Genomic DNA, 16,252 nt, shown 5'->3' with positions numbered 1-16,252 from the left:
AGGCACCAGTGAAGTGAGAACCCTACAGGAGCTGGACCCCTTGCTCGAGGGCCCCACTTGGAGGTCCCACTGAGAGGCAGAGGCCTCTGAGTCAGCGCCTAAGCTCATGTGGGATCCAGGAAGCCGCGGGCTCAACAGTGGACACAGAAGAGGGCGGGAGACGCCAACCTAAGGTAGAAACAGAGGCCAGGCGGGAGAGGGCCCGCGTGGAAGCAGGACAGACACGACCCTACTCGGCTCCAGCTGAAGAGTGTGTCACCAGCATCCGAGTGGGAGGTCCTGCCCTGCAGGTGCTGGACGTGGCTGGGGTCCCCGACCTGCCAGGGGTCACTGGAGAAACATCAGAGCCGGGGCTCCCAGACCCCAAGGCCACGCTCAGAAGGAGTAAGTCCCTCAGAGGGCAGCTGCCCCCGGCGGCCCTCCCGTCCTCCCCACTGCTGACATCATTCCTGATGACTGCAAGGGCCCAGGTCTCACGAGGGAACATTGCGGTGAGCAGGAGGCTGGGCCCTGTGGTGGGAGCTCTGGTGCGGGGCCAGGGTGAGGCTGGCTCCTGTGGCTTGGACTACTGGACTTCAAGGCCGCCTCTTTGTGCACTGGACACCCGCCTCTGAGCGCTGAGGCTGCATCTTGTTCATCTCTGTGTGAGCTTCAAGTCAGTGCAATTGAAGTAATCCCCATGACAAAGCGAATTTTAGAGGAAAGGGAAATACATTTTTCTTCAGCCCAGCAGCTCCTATGATCATATGAATGGAGTTTGAAGGCTTTTATAAAAATGAAGCCCAGACCCCTTTTTCCATCCCTGTCCTCAAAAGAAGGCAACGTGGTCTATACTCCCAAAACGCAGGGGTTGTGACGTCCTTCTGACATCAGAGACTTCAGTCATTTGGGCAGCTGGCCTTCCCCAGAGTCCCCACTCCAGCTGGGTGACCCTGGACTCAGCTCTCAGCTTTCCACCTTCTCTTCCCCTTCTTTCCCCCTCCTCTTCCTCCTCCTCTCCCTCCTTCCTCCTTCCTGCTCCTCTTCCTCCTCTCTTCCTCCTCTGCCCCTGGTTTGGCTCTTGTCCTCGTCTTCTCCCGTGGTCAGGTCCGAAGCTCTGTGCTGGGTCCACAGGCAGCACCATCAGGGTGGAGGCCAGGGTCAGGTGCAGGAGGCACTCGCCCTGTGACTCCCCAGCCCCGTCTACTCAGCGGAAGGTAGGACAAGCACCACTCTCTGCATTTCCAGGAGGGCCACGTGTGCCGGGGATACTTGAGTTGTTCTTCAGATCCCACGCAGGACTTCCAAGCTGTTTTAAAATCCACCTTAAGCCTAAAGGAGGGCCCTGGCTAAGGGCCTCAGTGGAGCCCGTGGTTTTCTGTGGGTGTGCAGGCTCCAGCCCACGTCCGCCGCGGCTGCGGCCGGCGGGCCAGTCCCCCAGGCCCCTCTCCCCAGGCCATTGACTCAGTGGTTGTGAGGAGAGCCTCTGCCCCTCAGGCCCTGGGCACTCATCACGGGGATTGTTCCCTCTACTGGAAAGGCTGGTCAGCCTCAGCCCCTGCGGTGGGATACCATGAAGAAGGTCCCATGTGTGACTTCCAGTCTGATATCTCAGCGCTCACCCGTGTGCAGCAGGGGTAAGTGAGGTTCCTTCCCCAGCAAGACCCTGGGATGCCTGGAGCCTCTGCATTCCCCTGGTTGGGGGAGAGAGACGGAACACAAGGACATCCCTGTCCCGGGATCACCGCACAGCTGTTCTGGAGGCCTCGAGGGGCAGGGTCACCTCTGAGAGCTCAGACTGAAGACAGGGTCCACCGTGGTCTCTCCAGGAGGACGGCATGGTGCACGTGTCCACGTGGGCAGGTGCCAAGGGCCAGCAGAGGGGCTGGAGTGCAGCTAGGGCTCCTGGCCGAGCGAGACTTGCGCTTCTCAGCCCCCAGCGATTCTTCATGCACTACAGAAGCTCATCAGAGGCCCGCCCCATGGGACGAGGATGCTTCAAGGGGGCCCGGCAGCTCCCGTGCAAACCTAGCTCCAGGAGCCAGGACAACTGGAACCTTCTGGAAATGGGACTTTGGCTGACCCAGGAGCCTGAGCAGCCTCTCCTCCCTTCTTGTGCCTGCCTAGAGACCCTTGTTCCTGGGGTGGGCAGGAAGGGGAGGACCGAGCCAGCCAGCCTCTGCAGGTGGAACACGTGAGCTGTTACTGAGAAGCTCAGCAGAGCCCCACTGGCGAGGGGCTCCGGGGGCCCAGCCATTTCATGTTGCTTACGTTCACGTATTTCCAGCCTGGCTTGTTTTCACACTAGGTTTTATTTTTGTGCCCCTGCCCCAGGCCCTGAGACCCCCCACGCTCTTTGGGGGACACCTGGCTGTGGCTCCCCACCCACGGGCAAGCTGCTCGGCGGCACCCCACGGCCATTGGCAGGATCCAGAGGTGCCTGTTGAAACTGCAGAGCAACCAAGCATCCTAATCCCCCTTCGCCCCCACCCTGCACAGCACTCTCTCCAGCCTCCGCGGAGCGCCAGGGCTGAAACGAAGGCTGATAAATTAGTCTAGAGGGAAACAAGGCCGCTTCTACTTGTAAAAGGTCATTTCGACTTTGTTCTGGGTGAGGGTTTATCTCAGCTGCTGCCGCGACAGACAATGCCTGGGGCCTAAATGGCAGAAATCTTAGCTCTGCTCGTGAAATTACGGTGCTGATAAGCCGGAATGGACTTTAGAGAGATCTAAATGGGAACGGAGTGGACGTAGGTATTTTTGAACATGATTGAACAGAGAGGACACAATGGGATGTACAATTAAACTGGGCATTAGCCCAGAAGGAAGGAACTCTGCCGACTCTGCCGAAAGCCAGACAAAGGGGGTTCCCACAGCCTGCGTGCGGCTGGTAATCCCTGCCCCAGCCCGTGGCAAGAGGCGCAGCCGGGACCGGAGGACTAGAGTGGACGCACGAGAGCTCCTGGGCGGCTGCTGCTGGAGGCTGGTGCCATTCCTCATGCGGCAGGGGAGAGTGGGGCCCACTCACCAAGCAAGCTCGCTGGAAGGCATCCCAGGAGGCCGTGGCCCAGTGCCACGCCAAGCACTCCAGGTGGACCCTGAGCTGCAAAAGCAAGAAGAGACCACGCTCCCCTGCACAGCAGACACGCTCGTGGCATCCTGGCAGCTGAGTAAGAATAGCCACTTTGAAGCCATTCTACTTACATATGTTCTAAACGACAGGAAAGGCCCAGCCAGGGGCATGCAGAATGAACCCTCCATGCAGGCAACGGGGCCGTCTCCCAGCCATTCTCCAAAGGGCCTTCTCAGGCACCCGATAAACTGCTCACCCCAGAGAGACGCTGCCCTGGGTTGACCAGGCCCCTCAAGGCGGGGTGCCTAAATCACAGCAACCCAACCACACTGCAGCTCGGGGGTCCAGAGAATGCATGGAGTGCCCCGCCCCTGTCCCGAGCAGACCCTCCCCGCGTGCAGGAGGCAGCAGAGACAGGCGGCCCGCAGGGGTGGTCCTCAGGTCGCTGCCCCTCAGCGGGTCCGTGAGTAGTTGCGTCCCCCTCATCTCTGGCTGAGGCCAAGGTGGCCCGTACCACCCTGAGAACACATTCCTACCCCAGCTGATGACCCGGCCCTTGAGAATTCGTGCCATAGGAGAAGCTCTGACCAGCAGCCAGGCCTGGCGGGAGGGCAGTGGGACCTGCTGCTGCTTCCTAAGGAGTATGAGGTTCACGCGTGCGTCCCCTGACCCTTGTCCCTGACCCGGGGAGACCTCTGTGGCCTGGAACGCATGGGACCTGCGTCTGACCCAGGGGAGGGAGGGCCACCCGGGAACTGGCCCACAGGCCTCAGGGGGCCTCCCCAGGGAGCCACCAGGTCACAGTCACCCACCCTCAGGAGGGGCTGCCCTCCCCACTCATTCTGTTCCCTGCGAAGTCTGCTGCTGGAAAATTACTCGAAATTAAAAGATCTCAAGCACAAATGACCTGTACCATAGATTCTTCAGTCTTAGTGGGTCCAGTTGCTTTCTGCCACCCTCGGAGGCCCACCACCTGACAGCACAAAGCTAACCCCAGCACAGCATTGCAGGGACCGCACTGTGGGTGCAGGTACCAGAGGCGAATGAGCTGCTTCTCAGGCCTGTGCCAGTCCTGCCTGGCTCCTCCAGGATGCCAAGGCTGTAGGATCAACCAAGGGACAATTGGACTGAGTGCCTACAACAGGCTGGGGCCTCTCTGATGGCTGGGGGCACACAGGAGGGAGGGGCCTGTCCTGCTCACAGCTGACATCCAGGAGCTGCAGGGGCAGAAAGGGCCCGCCTGGGGTCGGGACCCTGGGCTCTTGTCCTGGGTCCACCCAGCCCGTGGTCCCACATGACTCCCTCCCTGGAGCCCGGTTCATAACTGCACTGGGAGGGGGAGGAAATGGTGATGCCCCAAGTGGGACTCAGGTACGACAAGGAGCCCCTCCTATTCCAGCCATCACCCCATGCCCGTGGGGCGCGTGGTTGGTCAGCCTCGGGCCACCCTGTGTAGCTGTGGCCGGGGACGGCAGCCATGCTGATGAACCAGAGGTGTGAAGTCCATCCCAGCCTCAGCCGCTGCCTAGAGCCCCTGGGCAACAGTGGGGTCCCCCAGTGGCCCCAGGTGCCCTCCTCTTCGCAGCCCCAGCTTCTGCTCCTTCTACCTGCCCTGCTGAGGCCTGTGGTCAGGAAAGGCTCTGCTGCTACCCATCAGCCGCTGCACCTTCAGGAACAGCCTCTCTGAGCTCCCATGGGTACGGGAGGAAGTTAGTTCAGGGTGGGCCCCTTTCCCAGGGCCTCCTCCTGGGCTGGAATCCTCCAAGTGCCTCCACAATGATTCCCTCTTAGAATGCAGATTCCTGGGACCTACCCCAGGAACTCTAAGCCAGGAGGTAGAGAATGGGGCTGGAATTGGGTGGGGGTCTCACAGGCTGATCATCTGGGTCAGGAACCCATGGGGTTCCTGGCTGAACCCATCTCTGGTGCCACGAGCACCCTGGGGCCACTGAAGAACCCCAGCTTCAGGAAGGGGTACCGGGTGGTGAGCCTCACTCCCTGCCAGGTGCCCCCAGCATTCTCAGGCCCTACAAGGGCCCATGGGGCTGGGTTTGGGACCTGCTTTCAAAGAAAGGGACAGCAGCTCCTAAGAAAAAGTGGGGCTGAGGTCACGTTTATGACACAAAATTCCCCCGAGCCTAGAGAAGGCCATTGACTGTACTGAAGTCCAGTTCCAGGGCCTGGCTGGGTCAGGGACCTGCAGAGGACAGAGCCATGTTCAGGCAGAAGTAAGAGGCGCTGGGCCTAGGCAATCGGCCGGCAAGGCACAGAGTTGAGACTGCCCACCTACATGCTGTTAGTGCGGGTGGGAACCAGGTCTGGGCCCAGCTCCCGCTCCTGCTGGAGCTCACCTGTACCTCTCCCATCTGGCAGGAGCCTGGCTACCCACAGTGAGCTCCTGATGGGGTCACTGAGCGGGACCCCCACCCACCTCGGGGTCCCTGCATGGACAAACCTGGGTGCCAGGAGCTATTCCTTCCTTCCCCTGTCAGAGCTATTCCTTCCCCTGTCAGAGCCAGGGTGGCCGTGTCCTAATCACGGCACAGCTGGGAGGGTCCCAGTGTAGACAGAGCCTCACAGAGACTGGGGTGCACAGCAGGTGCCCACCAGGCCGACACAGAGGCCACATGCCTCTGTCATACTCCCTTCATGTCCAATCCTTATTTTCCCTAAGGAAGAAAGGGAGGAGGGAAAAGGGCAGGAGGCTCTGGAGCACCCTGTTCTCACAGGGAGCCTTGGGGAGCCCAGAGGGAGGCTGGGCCACGCCCCCACGCAGAAGCCCTTCTTCCTCCTGCTTCTGGCAACCCTGACGATGTTTTCAGGCCTCTTGGTACAAGCGGTCGGTTCCTGAGTAAGGGTGGGCTCTGGGTGTCACTGGGGCGGGGGGCGCGTGGGATGTGATTGGCAAAATGCTATTTAAGAAGTTGGTATTCGCAGATGTCTCTCGAATATGAAAAGAAAATATTTATTTCCTTTTTCGCTTGTGAATCAGAATGCTCTATTTAAAGAAAGTCCCCTCTGCTGGGCTGCAGTGGAGTTATTACCCCTTAAGGAAGTAAAGGAGAGCCATCAGGGAGGTATTCTTAGTCATTCTCTCTCCTTTTTTCTAAAATTCCTTATATACCCGTGCCTCCGAGCCGGGCCGAAGATAGTGCAGGATTTCATGGCATTCTTGGGCTAAAAACGTCTAGGGCTGATGTCACGGTGCCGGGGGAAATGGGAGGTCTGTGCTGTGACTCCTGCATGGCACTGTCGGCTGCTCCTGGAGCCGAGGCCCGTGGGTTTCTCTGCATCCCTGTCCCCATGGTGGCCTCAGGCTCCGCACCATCCCACAGGGCCCCGTCTCTCTCCAAATCCCGATGCTGTGTGCCCCGCCGAGCTGCCGGGTGCCGCCTCCACAGGAACACTCCTCAGAGCATCCGCTGACCGGCGTGCTCACGGTTTTAGACGTGCCGTGTTAGGCCTCCATAGAAATATCCAGAAGCTCCTGAGTGGGGAAGCGCAGCAAAGCTTCCTGGCGTCACGCAGAACTCTGCATGCAGAATGGAGCAGCAGAGGCGCCCAGAGCCAGGCCAGGTGCCCGGGCCGAGCCCACCCAACTGTGGGGGTGGCGTGGGCAGTGGAGCATGCATCTGGGAACCTTGGAGTGAAAGGGCAGGCCAGGAACAAGTTTTGGCATCTAGACGATAAAACGCGGGACTGAGAATACCAGGCCCTAATGTGTGGCGAGCAGACGGTGGCGTGTGGCGGGGAGACGGTGGCGTGTGGCGGGGAGACGGTGGCGTGTGGCGGGGAGACGGTGGCGTGTGGTGAGCAGATGGTGGCGTGTGGCGGGGAGACGGTGGCCGGACGCTGCACAGTCCAGCCTTGACATTATCAGACCTGCCCCAGCCTCCCTCCCTGAGACTAGAACCCGTGCCGAGGCCCCCGACACCTGCCGTGGTCTGCCCCTTCCCCTCTGTTGGAATTTAAAGGATAAGGAGTAATAGGCTGATCTAAGAGCTCAGCCAATGAGCGCCAGCTGCCCCTACAGCAGGCCAGTGAGGAGGGCTCATGGCGGGGCTCAGCTCCAGGGTGAAAGGGACATGGGACAGACAGAAGGAAGCACCCTGCACCGAGAGGTACCAGTGAACACCTCTGCAGGGCCCAAGATGTGCCGGTCGTCTGCTGAGTGACCAAATGCCCTCAACAATCATCCTAAATAGCCCCTCAGGGTGCACTGAGCATTGCGGAAGGCCGGACGAGTGCTTTGGGAACCCTTGTTCCTCAGCCCTCCCACCTGTCCCTTGCCTGGCAGTCTGGTGCAGGTGCGGGACAGGACATCCAGGCGGGCTCTCCACTCCTCCTTTCTAGGTCAGCTGTTCTGGGCCCAGGCTGTAAATTAGGATCTCCTGGGAGCTTCTACATGCCTGATGCCAGAGGGGTTTGCCAGGACTTTGGGTCTGACACTGGGATGCTCCTGGGCAAACAGGCAGGTTGGTCGTCCTCCCTGGCCCCAGCCTGGCATCTCCGAGGCAGGCCTGGCACCTGTATTTCCCATGCTCCCCAGGCAACACCAACACGCAGTTAAGGGGAGCCCACAGCCCCCAGCCTCTGCCCTCGGGTCTCAGGCACCCAGGAAAGACTTGGGAGCTTTCCTGACCACCCCCTCCCTGAGTACAGACCGACATGTGGGAGGGGGTGGTCACATTCACTTTCACATTTTTCTATGCACTCAGCAGACATTGTTGGGGGCGGGGGCTTGTACCTCCTCCCAGGCTGGGTGGGCGCACTTCCCAGAATATGCCTGAGCCGCGGGAGCTCTCTGGGTTGAGCCTTCCTTGCCTGCCATCCTGGGGTCCCCCAGAGCCGGATGGGATGGAGAGTGTGGAGGTCCATGACTGTGGACAGCTCCAGGGGTGCAAAGGGAGCACCCAGCCCACTGAGCAGTGGGCGCTGGACACATGAGTTCTGCTTCTACAGAGGGGGGCTATGTCAAACACTTCTGGGTTCAAACCAGCCTCCGGTGGCTGGCAGGTGCCCCTTCTTCCTGAATCCCAGAGCCACGAGGCAGCCTGAGGATCTCCTAGGAATGGCTAGACCTGGCACTGGTGGGAGCTACTGCTCCATCCCTTTGGTGGCCGAGCAGGAGCCCAAAGCCTCAGGAGGTCAACCCTGGAGGTGGGGTGGGCAGGAAGGCAGCACATCCTTCCACAGCTGCAGGGAACATTGGTGACTCTCCCAATGCCTGCAACTCACCCAGAACTGCCCCCTCGTAAGCCGCTGTGTCTGCTGGGTGCTCGCTGTCTGGCCACTGTGTCTGCTGGGTACTCGCTGTCTGGCCGCTGTGTCTGCTGGGTGCTTGCTGTCTGGCCACTGTGTCTGTTGGGTACTCGCTGTCTGGCCGCTGTGTCTGTTGGGTGCTCGCCATCTGGCCGGTCCTTCCTAAAGTCAGCTGCCCCCTCGTAAGTCGCTGTGTCTGCCGGGTGCTCGCCATCTGGCCGCTGCGTCTGCTGGGTGCTCGCCGTCTGGCCGCTGCGTCTGCTGGGTGCTCGCCGTCTGGCCGCTGCGTCTGCTGGGTGCTCGCCGTCTGGCCGCTGTGTCTGCTGGGTGCTCGCCGTCTGGCCGCTGTGTCTGCTGGGTGCTCGCCGTCTGGCCGCTGCGTCTGCTGGGTGCTCGCCGTCTGGCCGCTGCGTCTGCTGGGTGCTCGCCGTCTGGCCGGATCCTTCCTAAACTCTGCTGTGCACATGAACCACCAGGGATCTCGCTCAATTGCACGTGGTGAGTCAGTGAGTCCAGGGTGGGGGCCAAGGTTCTGCATTTCCAACAAACCTGCAGGGAGGCCAGCACTGCTGGTGCAGGGACCACACTGAGCACCAAGGTCTTGATGGAAACAAGGCAGCTGTGTGTGTCTGTCTCTGGGTTGATCTTGATTTCCTGTTTGTTCGTGAGGCCACAGGAACTGAAAGGGACTGAAGCAGAGTCCCAGGAGCCTCGACAATCCATCCGGGGCAGGAACTGGGGCTTGGTTAAAATGGGGTCACTTCTGCCTGGGCTCGGACCTATGGCCAAGCTCACCTTGGTTTCCCAGCCCAGGACCCACGGAGGGATCTAAGTCCAGCTCCTGCACCAGCACCAAGCCCCACCTGCTGCCGTGAAAACTGTAGGAAGGTGGAGCCTCCAATGGGACCTCCTACTTCCCCAAACCCAGTCCCGAAACCCACATCCATCATGAAGAGATTGGCCAATCGGAACATGAGCGGGCCAGAGCGTGAGGTCTGGATGGAGGGACTGACTCCTTAGGGTCTCCTCCTAACACCCTGAGCCTGGTCATTAATCCAGAGCCTGGAAGTGTCTGTCCAGGATCTTCTGGCTCAAAATCCAACCAGAGCTCCCAGAGAAGCAAGCTCCGCAGGCACCCAACCCGCATGCCTCAAGACAGCCAGCTCCAAAAGCTGCTGAGCCCAGATGGGCTGGTAACACAGATGACCCCCATCCTTAGAGGCCAAGGCCCTGTCTAGGACTTCAGGCAAAAACTAAGCTGTGGGGGACATTTGTGTGTGCAAGCTCACACACAATCTCCTGCAGCAAGTCATGTTAATATTTACTGGTGAGGGGATGTTCAGGAGGAAGGGAGAAGGGGCTGGGGTTCGTGTGCGGGAAGGGCTGACCTGGGTGATTCCCTACCCTGCCCTGTGGATCTGGCCATATCGCAAAAACCCTGGAGCAAATTTGCCATTGCCCCTCCTGCCGTCAGACTGAACTAGATCTCAGCACGTGGGACCCTCCAGTGCTCCCCGGTATGTGGGGAAGCTGGTTCTGGGGGCTGCATGTTTATGCCTGCCTCACGGTGCCTTTAAAAGCCCATCATGAACATTTGTGCTGTGATGTCGGAGACTGAAGCCCCATAGCACTGCCCTTCCTGTTGTCCCAGGGAGCCAGATGCCCGGCTGGGCTGCCCCCACCCCACTCCATCGTTATCCCTTCACTTGGGACCAAAATGAACCTGCAAATGTGTTTCTCATTTCTCCCACTCAGGAACAGAAGAGCATCAGTATTGCAAACATATGTAGGGGGACTTTACTTCCTCCCAAATCCTGCCTTTCTTCAAGGCTTTCATCAAGTTTTGGATGAAATTCCATGTTACATGTGTGCCCATTTCTCATCTTCTGAGGGTGCAGGCTGGGCTTGCTCTCACCCATCCCTGGCTGCTGTGTAGCTCCTGCTCCACAGGGGAGACTGGCAGGTCCTGGCCCTGCCAAAGACTCTCAGTGGGCTCTGGGGACCCTGGAGGCACCAGCTTGGGGGTCCCATGATGGTAGTGCCAGATAATTGGTTTGGCCCAAGGCCTCTGGGCTGGTTCCCCTGTGACCCCGGAGCTTCCCACAGGCCTTGGCCTAGACACAGAGCATTTGTTGATTGAACAAATAAACACACATTAATATTCAGTAAATAACGCCGGGGGTGAGGTTGTCCACTTCAGTACATTCTTCAAATAATTGAAACCCCATCAATTCACATTAACATTTTTCACCTGGCCTCTTAAGCAGAGGCAGAGGCACTTACTCATCAGCGTTCTGATTACAGGCGGGGCTGGTGATGCAGTCGAGAGCCTTTCTGGGGAGACACAGTCAACAAAGAAACAAGCAGACCTTGGGTGGGAGACAGTGGCCGACGCACTGAGAAAAATGCCCCCACTGCCTCCCCTGGGGGTCCTACAGGATCCCGCCCCAGCAGGCCCCGAGCCTCAGGGCCCTGGGCACACAGCTGAAGGCCCAGCTGGGGGCAGGTGGCCTCACCCAGCACCTCACCCACTGCCTTCTCCCTCTGGGCTGCCACTGGGCAGCCACCTCTTAATTAGCAAAACAAACAGCACGATGATAAATGTCATGATTTACTCAACAAATGATCAAAACCACTGTTTTTGCAGACCCTGGGGCGATCAAATGCCCTCACGGGTGATTTCCTCCAGGCAGGTGGGCTCCGGTGGCAGTAAGCGGGGTGTGATATTGGGGAGGAGACTGAACCCGGCTGTGTCCAGATGGAGGAGGCCAGGCATTTTGGGTGCCCTTCCTGACAAACCCCCTCCCTGAGACGAAGCTCAGGGGGCCCTTTCCACACGCCTGGGGTACACACACAGCCATGCACAAGGTGAACCCCCAGGTCGGAGGTGGGGCATCTGACTCAGGGCACATCTCAGGGTGCCCCACAGCACCCAGGAACAAAGCGGGTTTAGTCAGTGACTATTCCTAATACATAGGAGGGAGAGAGGAGGGGGCAGCTCTCCCCAACCAGCGTCAGCCTTGGTGCGGAAGGAGTGCAGGCTTCGAACCAGCGACCGAGGCCGGAGGAAAGTCAGCTCCCAACCCCTACCCTCATTCCTGCTTTGCTAACGGAAAGCTCCCGCTTGAAGTCAGGCTGCCCCACAGCCTTGAACCCAAAGCTCGTGGGTGCCTCACGTGCTCCCTGCCCCGTCCCTCATCCCCAGGGAGTCGTGCTGTCATCTACGTCAGCCCTGCGTCAGGGAGAGAAGGGCCCCGACCCTCCCCAGTCATCCCAAAGCCCAGTGTTGCCTGGCAGCGTGTCTCTTGTGATAAAAAGAGAAAGGAAAATCAACCTTCTCATTTTATTTTATTTCAACTGAATTGTCTAGAACAAGAATTTTGTTCTCAGAGTAGAAAGAAAATGGTTTCCACGGTGTCCCAAAATGACAGTAAGAATAATCCACATTACTGTTATTTCAAACCTGTCCTTTGAGAGACGCACACCCTGTTCCTGCAGGGGCTGCTACCCAGCGAGATCCCTTTGCTCACGCCACTCCCAGATCCCTTCTCCTCCAGGGGAACCCCGCTTCTGAGCTCAGAGTGGCCACAACACCACGTTCCTGGCCACCACATAGGGAGGCCAAAGTGACACCGATCCTTCTCAGATTTTGTTTGTTATCTTTGCTAAAATGTCATTACTTGTTCTTTTTCAGTAAATAGATACTGCGGACATTACAGTAAAATCAAATCACTCTGATTCATAACACTTAATTACCAGTGTGAAAGTGAACAATTATACACACGAAATTCAGGACCATCAGAGATAACACACACGCATGGGCCGTCCCAGGCCTGACCTGGGATCCCACTGGCGTGACGCTGGCACCCCTGTTTTTCTGTGACCCAGGCCTGCTCTGATCGAGCTCACTGCAGAGGCGTGGAGGGAAAAGGGCTAGCAGGGCCGCCTGGTTGGTGTGAGTGGCTTGGGAAGGGGGCTCAGCAGAAGGTGCGTCTCGTGTCTGGAACGACAGAGGGATCCCAGCCCTGAAGCCTGGTGCTCCTGTCCTGTCTCAGGCCCCTGTTCACGGCACTCAGAAGACAGGCCAGGCAGTCGGCAAGAGGAAGAAGTCTTCAGAGAAAGGGGCACCCACAAGTCACTTCTCCCGCCAGGGCCACCTTGGGGAAGGCAAAAACCCAAAGGGAAACGGCAATCAGCTCTTTCGGGACGCGTGGAAAATTCTGGGAAGGTGGCTTAGGGGACGATGTCACTTTTTCTGCCCCAAGTCCCCAGCTGAGGTGGCTGGAGGTGGGGAGAAACCTTGACTGACGGACATCGCTCATTTCAGGCAGTTGTGGCTGCCGCCTAATTTCCACCCCTTGCTTCCTCCTCTCTGTCCTTCACAGAGGAGGTGGTGGCTTCCTGCCCAGTTCCAATGTCAGCTCCCGAAGGCACCAACGCACACGGCTGCCCCCTGCCCCATCTCATGGAAGTGACAAAACCCAAAGGTGGCCCCAAAGCCAGGGAATCGGTGCCCGAATGCACAAGGAAAACAAGGTCGGGCGAGATCCTGCCGGGTGTGCGGGGAGCACCGTTTGAGGGCATCGGGGGGAGAGTAAATATTTCCAAGCACCAGCAGGAGGGGCATCTGTCAGGTGGCCACCGTGGAACAAAACCCTCCGCAGAAACGGGAGGTGCGCCGTGGGGAGAGCGCGTTCCCTCACGTACACACACACCAGGGATAAACACGCCGCAAAGTCAACAGGCAGCGGCAGGCAGCGGCGCAGCCTGCACCGGGCCTGGCACCACACGGACATCGTGATATGGGCCATTTCTTTTAAAAAAAAAAAGCAAATAGAAACTTGTATCAGAGTAGCCAAGAACAAAGTCACCTGAAGGTCATCCAAAGTGCTACCTGCAGGGCCCCTGGACCTCTCACATCCACAAGCCACCTCCTAATTAAACAGTCCAGACCTTTCTAAGTGTGAGGGACACACACCCTTGAATTCCTTTCCCACACACCAGGGAGGGCGGGACAGGGCGCTTCTGCCAAAGTCACTTCCACTGCACAGCCAAAGACGAATGTTGCTACCAAAATGCTCTCCTTGGTCCCATGAGGGGCCTGTAGGGCCATGAAGCTGGGCAGTGTCTCCACCGAGGTCTTCTACTCCAAACTCTCTCCCTGTCCTGTCTAACTGGTGCCCCTGGCTCCTGGCCAGTCCCTCCTGAAGGTAACCTGACCTTGGGCCCTCACTCACTGTCCTCTGCCTCTCGATGGAGGGGGGTGGTGCGCCCGGCCCACAGGTGCTGCCCGTAGAGCTGCGGCTCCCACCCTGCTGGATGGCTGCGGACTCTGCCACATGCTTTTCTTCAGGCACCGGGACCCCCATAGCTCTATAATTGGCGGAGGGGGGAGCTTTAAGCTGACACTCAGGGAACAGCTTCTGAGTCTCCCTATATCCTTGACGAGGAGCCACACAGGACTCTGTGAGCTACCAAGGACCACACCTGCCTGCTGGGAGCTGCCGAGGCGCCCTGGTCTTGCCCAGGGAGGATGCACTTAGCTCTGCAGGGTGCGGGCAGCCTCTGGCCCCCAGGCTGTCAGTGTTCTTACAAAGGGCTCTTAATGCCGTCAGCCCAGGGAGGTGCTCAAGGGCTGCTGGAGGCCACAGGGGCCTCCCCAGGGCCCATCTGAGTTGGGGCAGGCCTGATAGTGAGCATGGAACTGGCTGGGGACTTCTGCAGAGTCACGAACGGCCAGGAGAGGAGGTGGGCAAGACGCAGGATCCTGCCCCCATCCATCTGGGGTTCCTCTTCCCTGCTCAGGCCATTTGCCCATGAGGAGCCTACCTCCATCTGGGCACTTCAGAGGCTGGGGGGCACAGGGGAATCTGCCCGGTGTTCCCATTTTCTACCCAAGCAGCAGCCCTGCCAGAAAGACCACCGACAACTGGCTGTGTGGGGCCTGCAGAAAGGCCAGGGCCCACCAGGAAGTACACTTTGTGTGGGGGGTGGGGCTCTTAGTCCCCGTAGGACCACTCGAGGGCCCCCAACACCGGTGCCTCCTGTCCCTCACAGCCTGGGCAGGATGCTCTGGGTGCTCCCCGCTCAGAGCCGTCCCAGGGACGCCCTGTCTCCTGACCCCTGCAGCAGGTTCACCAGGCCAGCTCCAGACCCTCAAGGCCGGTCACGTCGTGGTGGGAAAATTTAAACAGTCAGCCATCCCTTCCAGGACGGGGCCTGTGCCCCTGGAGCTGGAGAAGCTCGGGCTACTCTCAGGCCACTGGCTGACCGGGGCAGGCGGGGAAGGTGGCAGCCGGGGCAGCGTGGCCACCAGGTGTGATTTGTGAGCTGCTCCACATTGCCGTGGCCTGGAATGAAGCCCTGGAGTGCAGCTGCCTGTTCTGGGACTTTCTATGCATCTCCCTGCCCCGCCACGATGGCCGCGTTCACGCCTGGGATCCGGCGGGAAGCACGGGATGTTTTAAGACATGAGCTCATGAAAGACACATTTCCGGGAGAGAGTGGGCGTGCCCTACAGGGCTGACAGGCGCCCACGAGGACCTCTGATGCTTTCCGAGTCCCGTCAGGCGAGCTGCAGGATAAAATAGGCTGGGAAATGTGACATTTGAACGCTCTCTCTGGCCGCGCCTCCCGCCTCGGGCAGTGGCTGCTCAGCCTGGCTTTATAAATAGATGGAACACAAGATAAATGGCCGTGATCAATCATGCTCAGGCGCGATTGCTCACCTCCCATCCGAAGTCCGTCTCCTTCGCCGCCGCCCGGGGCACCACCACGCAGGGGCCCAGCCTCTCCCCGGCTTCCATCTTTCTCTTGGCCCAGACCCCCAGGCCGGCCCCCGGGATGGAGGACTCTCGGAGCTCGAAGTCCGGTGGGATCGGAATGTCTTCAGGAATGTAGACCGGGGCCTCGTACGGCGAGCCCTCCTTGGGGGTGAAGTCCTCGCTGGTGGGGAAGGGGGACGGTGGCCCCACGGGGATGGGTGACATGGCACTGTCCTCGGCCTCGTCCTCTGCGCTGTGGCCGGCCAGCAGGTCCCGGTCGGGTTCATACATATTATTTACAACGTCACCGTCACCTAAAGGAGACAACGCAGCGTCAGCCTCTGCAGCACGTGCCCCTCCCGGGGTGTACGGCTCAGGGAGTGCCGGGGACTCGGGCATCAATGGGGACCGAGGGTGCTCAGGGACCCAGAAGGCCCGGCTGCCACCCCTGCCTGGAATATGCCGCCTCTGCTCCACCCTGAGCCAAGCTGCCATCATTCCACGTCAGAGGCTCCGGAGGATGGGATCCCGCCAGGCTCCACTGGGGCCAACCTTTCTGATGGGGTGGCACAGCCCAGCACACCCTGGCTCCCCCAGCCTGGCTCCCACAGCCACCTGAGGATGCGCCGGCTGGTCCTGCCCTTAGGGAACTAGGGAAGGAGCTGCCAGTGCCTGGCAAGCTTGGCGACAGCCGGTGAAGCCGTCATGCGTGGCAGCTGACCCAGGGCTGGCTGATGGTGAAATATTTGCACCGGAATATTTCAAATGTCCTCTGTAGTCTTGGAAATCACGGACGGCAGAAGTCCTAAGTGCCTGGGAGGACTCAGAATTTGGGTGGCTGTGAAATGTGCTCAGTGCTGCTTCCTTGCACTTAGGCCGCAGGCTGGACATCCCCACACTGAGGCCGTAGCCTGGACATCCCCACACTGAGGCCGCAGGCTGGACATCCCCACACTTAGGCCACAGCCTGGACATCCCTGCATTTAGGCCGCAGCCTGGACATCCCTGCACTGAGGCCGCAGCCTGGACATCCCCACACTGAGGCCGCAGCCTGGACATCCCCACACTGAGGCCGCAGCCTGGACATCCCTGGGGTGGGGCTGGCTGGGTCTTGGGGAGGCTCGTGGAAGTTCCTGATGATCTCGACACAGGCTAGGAATAGGCCTGCTGAGGT

General features: G+C 59.4%; 1 protein-coding gene across 1 annotated transcript in view; it reads right to left on the bottom strand.

The window, feature by feature from the left end:
- Window positions 1-15,392, bottom strand: part of PRDM16 (PR domain containing 16) — a gene marked incomplete at its 5' end in the record, with an annotated part of 269,530 nt that extends 254,138 nt beyond the window's left edge. Inside the window, one exon of the mRNA XM_011988449.1 lies at window positions 15,043-15,392. Within this exon, the coding sequence (XP_011843839.1) occupies window positions 15,043-15,392 (350 nt within the window). The remainder of the gene's footprint in view (window positions 1-15,042) is intronic.
- Between the last annotated feature and the right edge of the window lie 860 nt (window positions 15,393-16,252).

The sequence above is a fragment of the Mandrillus leucophaeus genome, unplaced genomic scaffold (assembly GCF_000951045.1).
Source record: "Mandrillus leucophaeus isolate KB7577 unplaced genomic scaffold, Mleu.le_1.0 Scaffold330, whole genome shotgun sequence".
NCBI lineage: Eukaryota > Metazoa > Chordata > Mammalia > Primates > Cercopithecidae > Mandrillus > Mandrillus leucophaeus.
The sequence above is the reverse complement of the archived record's forward strand: the minus strand, read 5'-3'. Positions and strand labels throughout refer to the sequence as shown.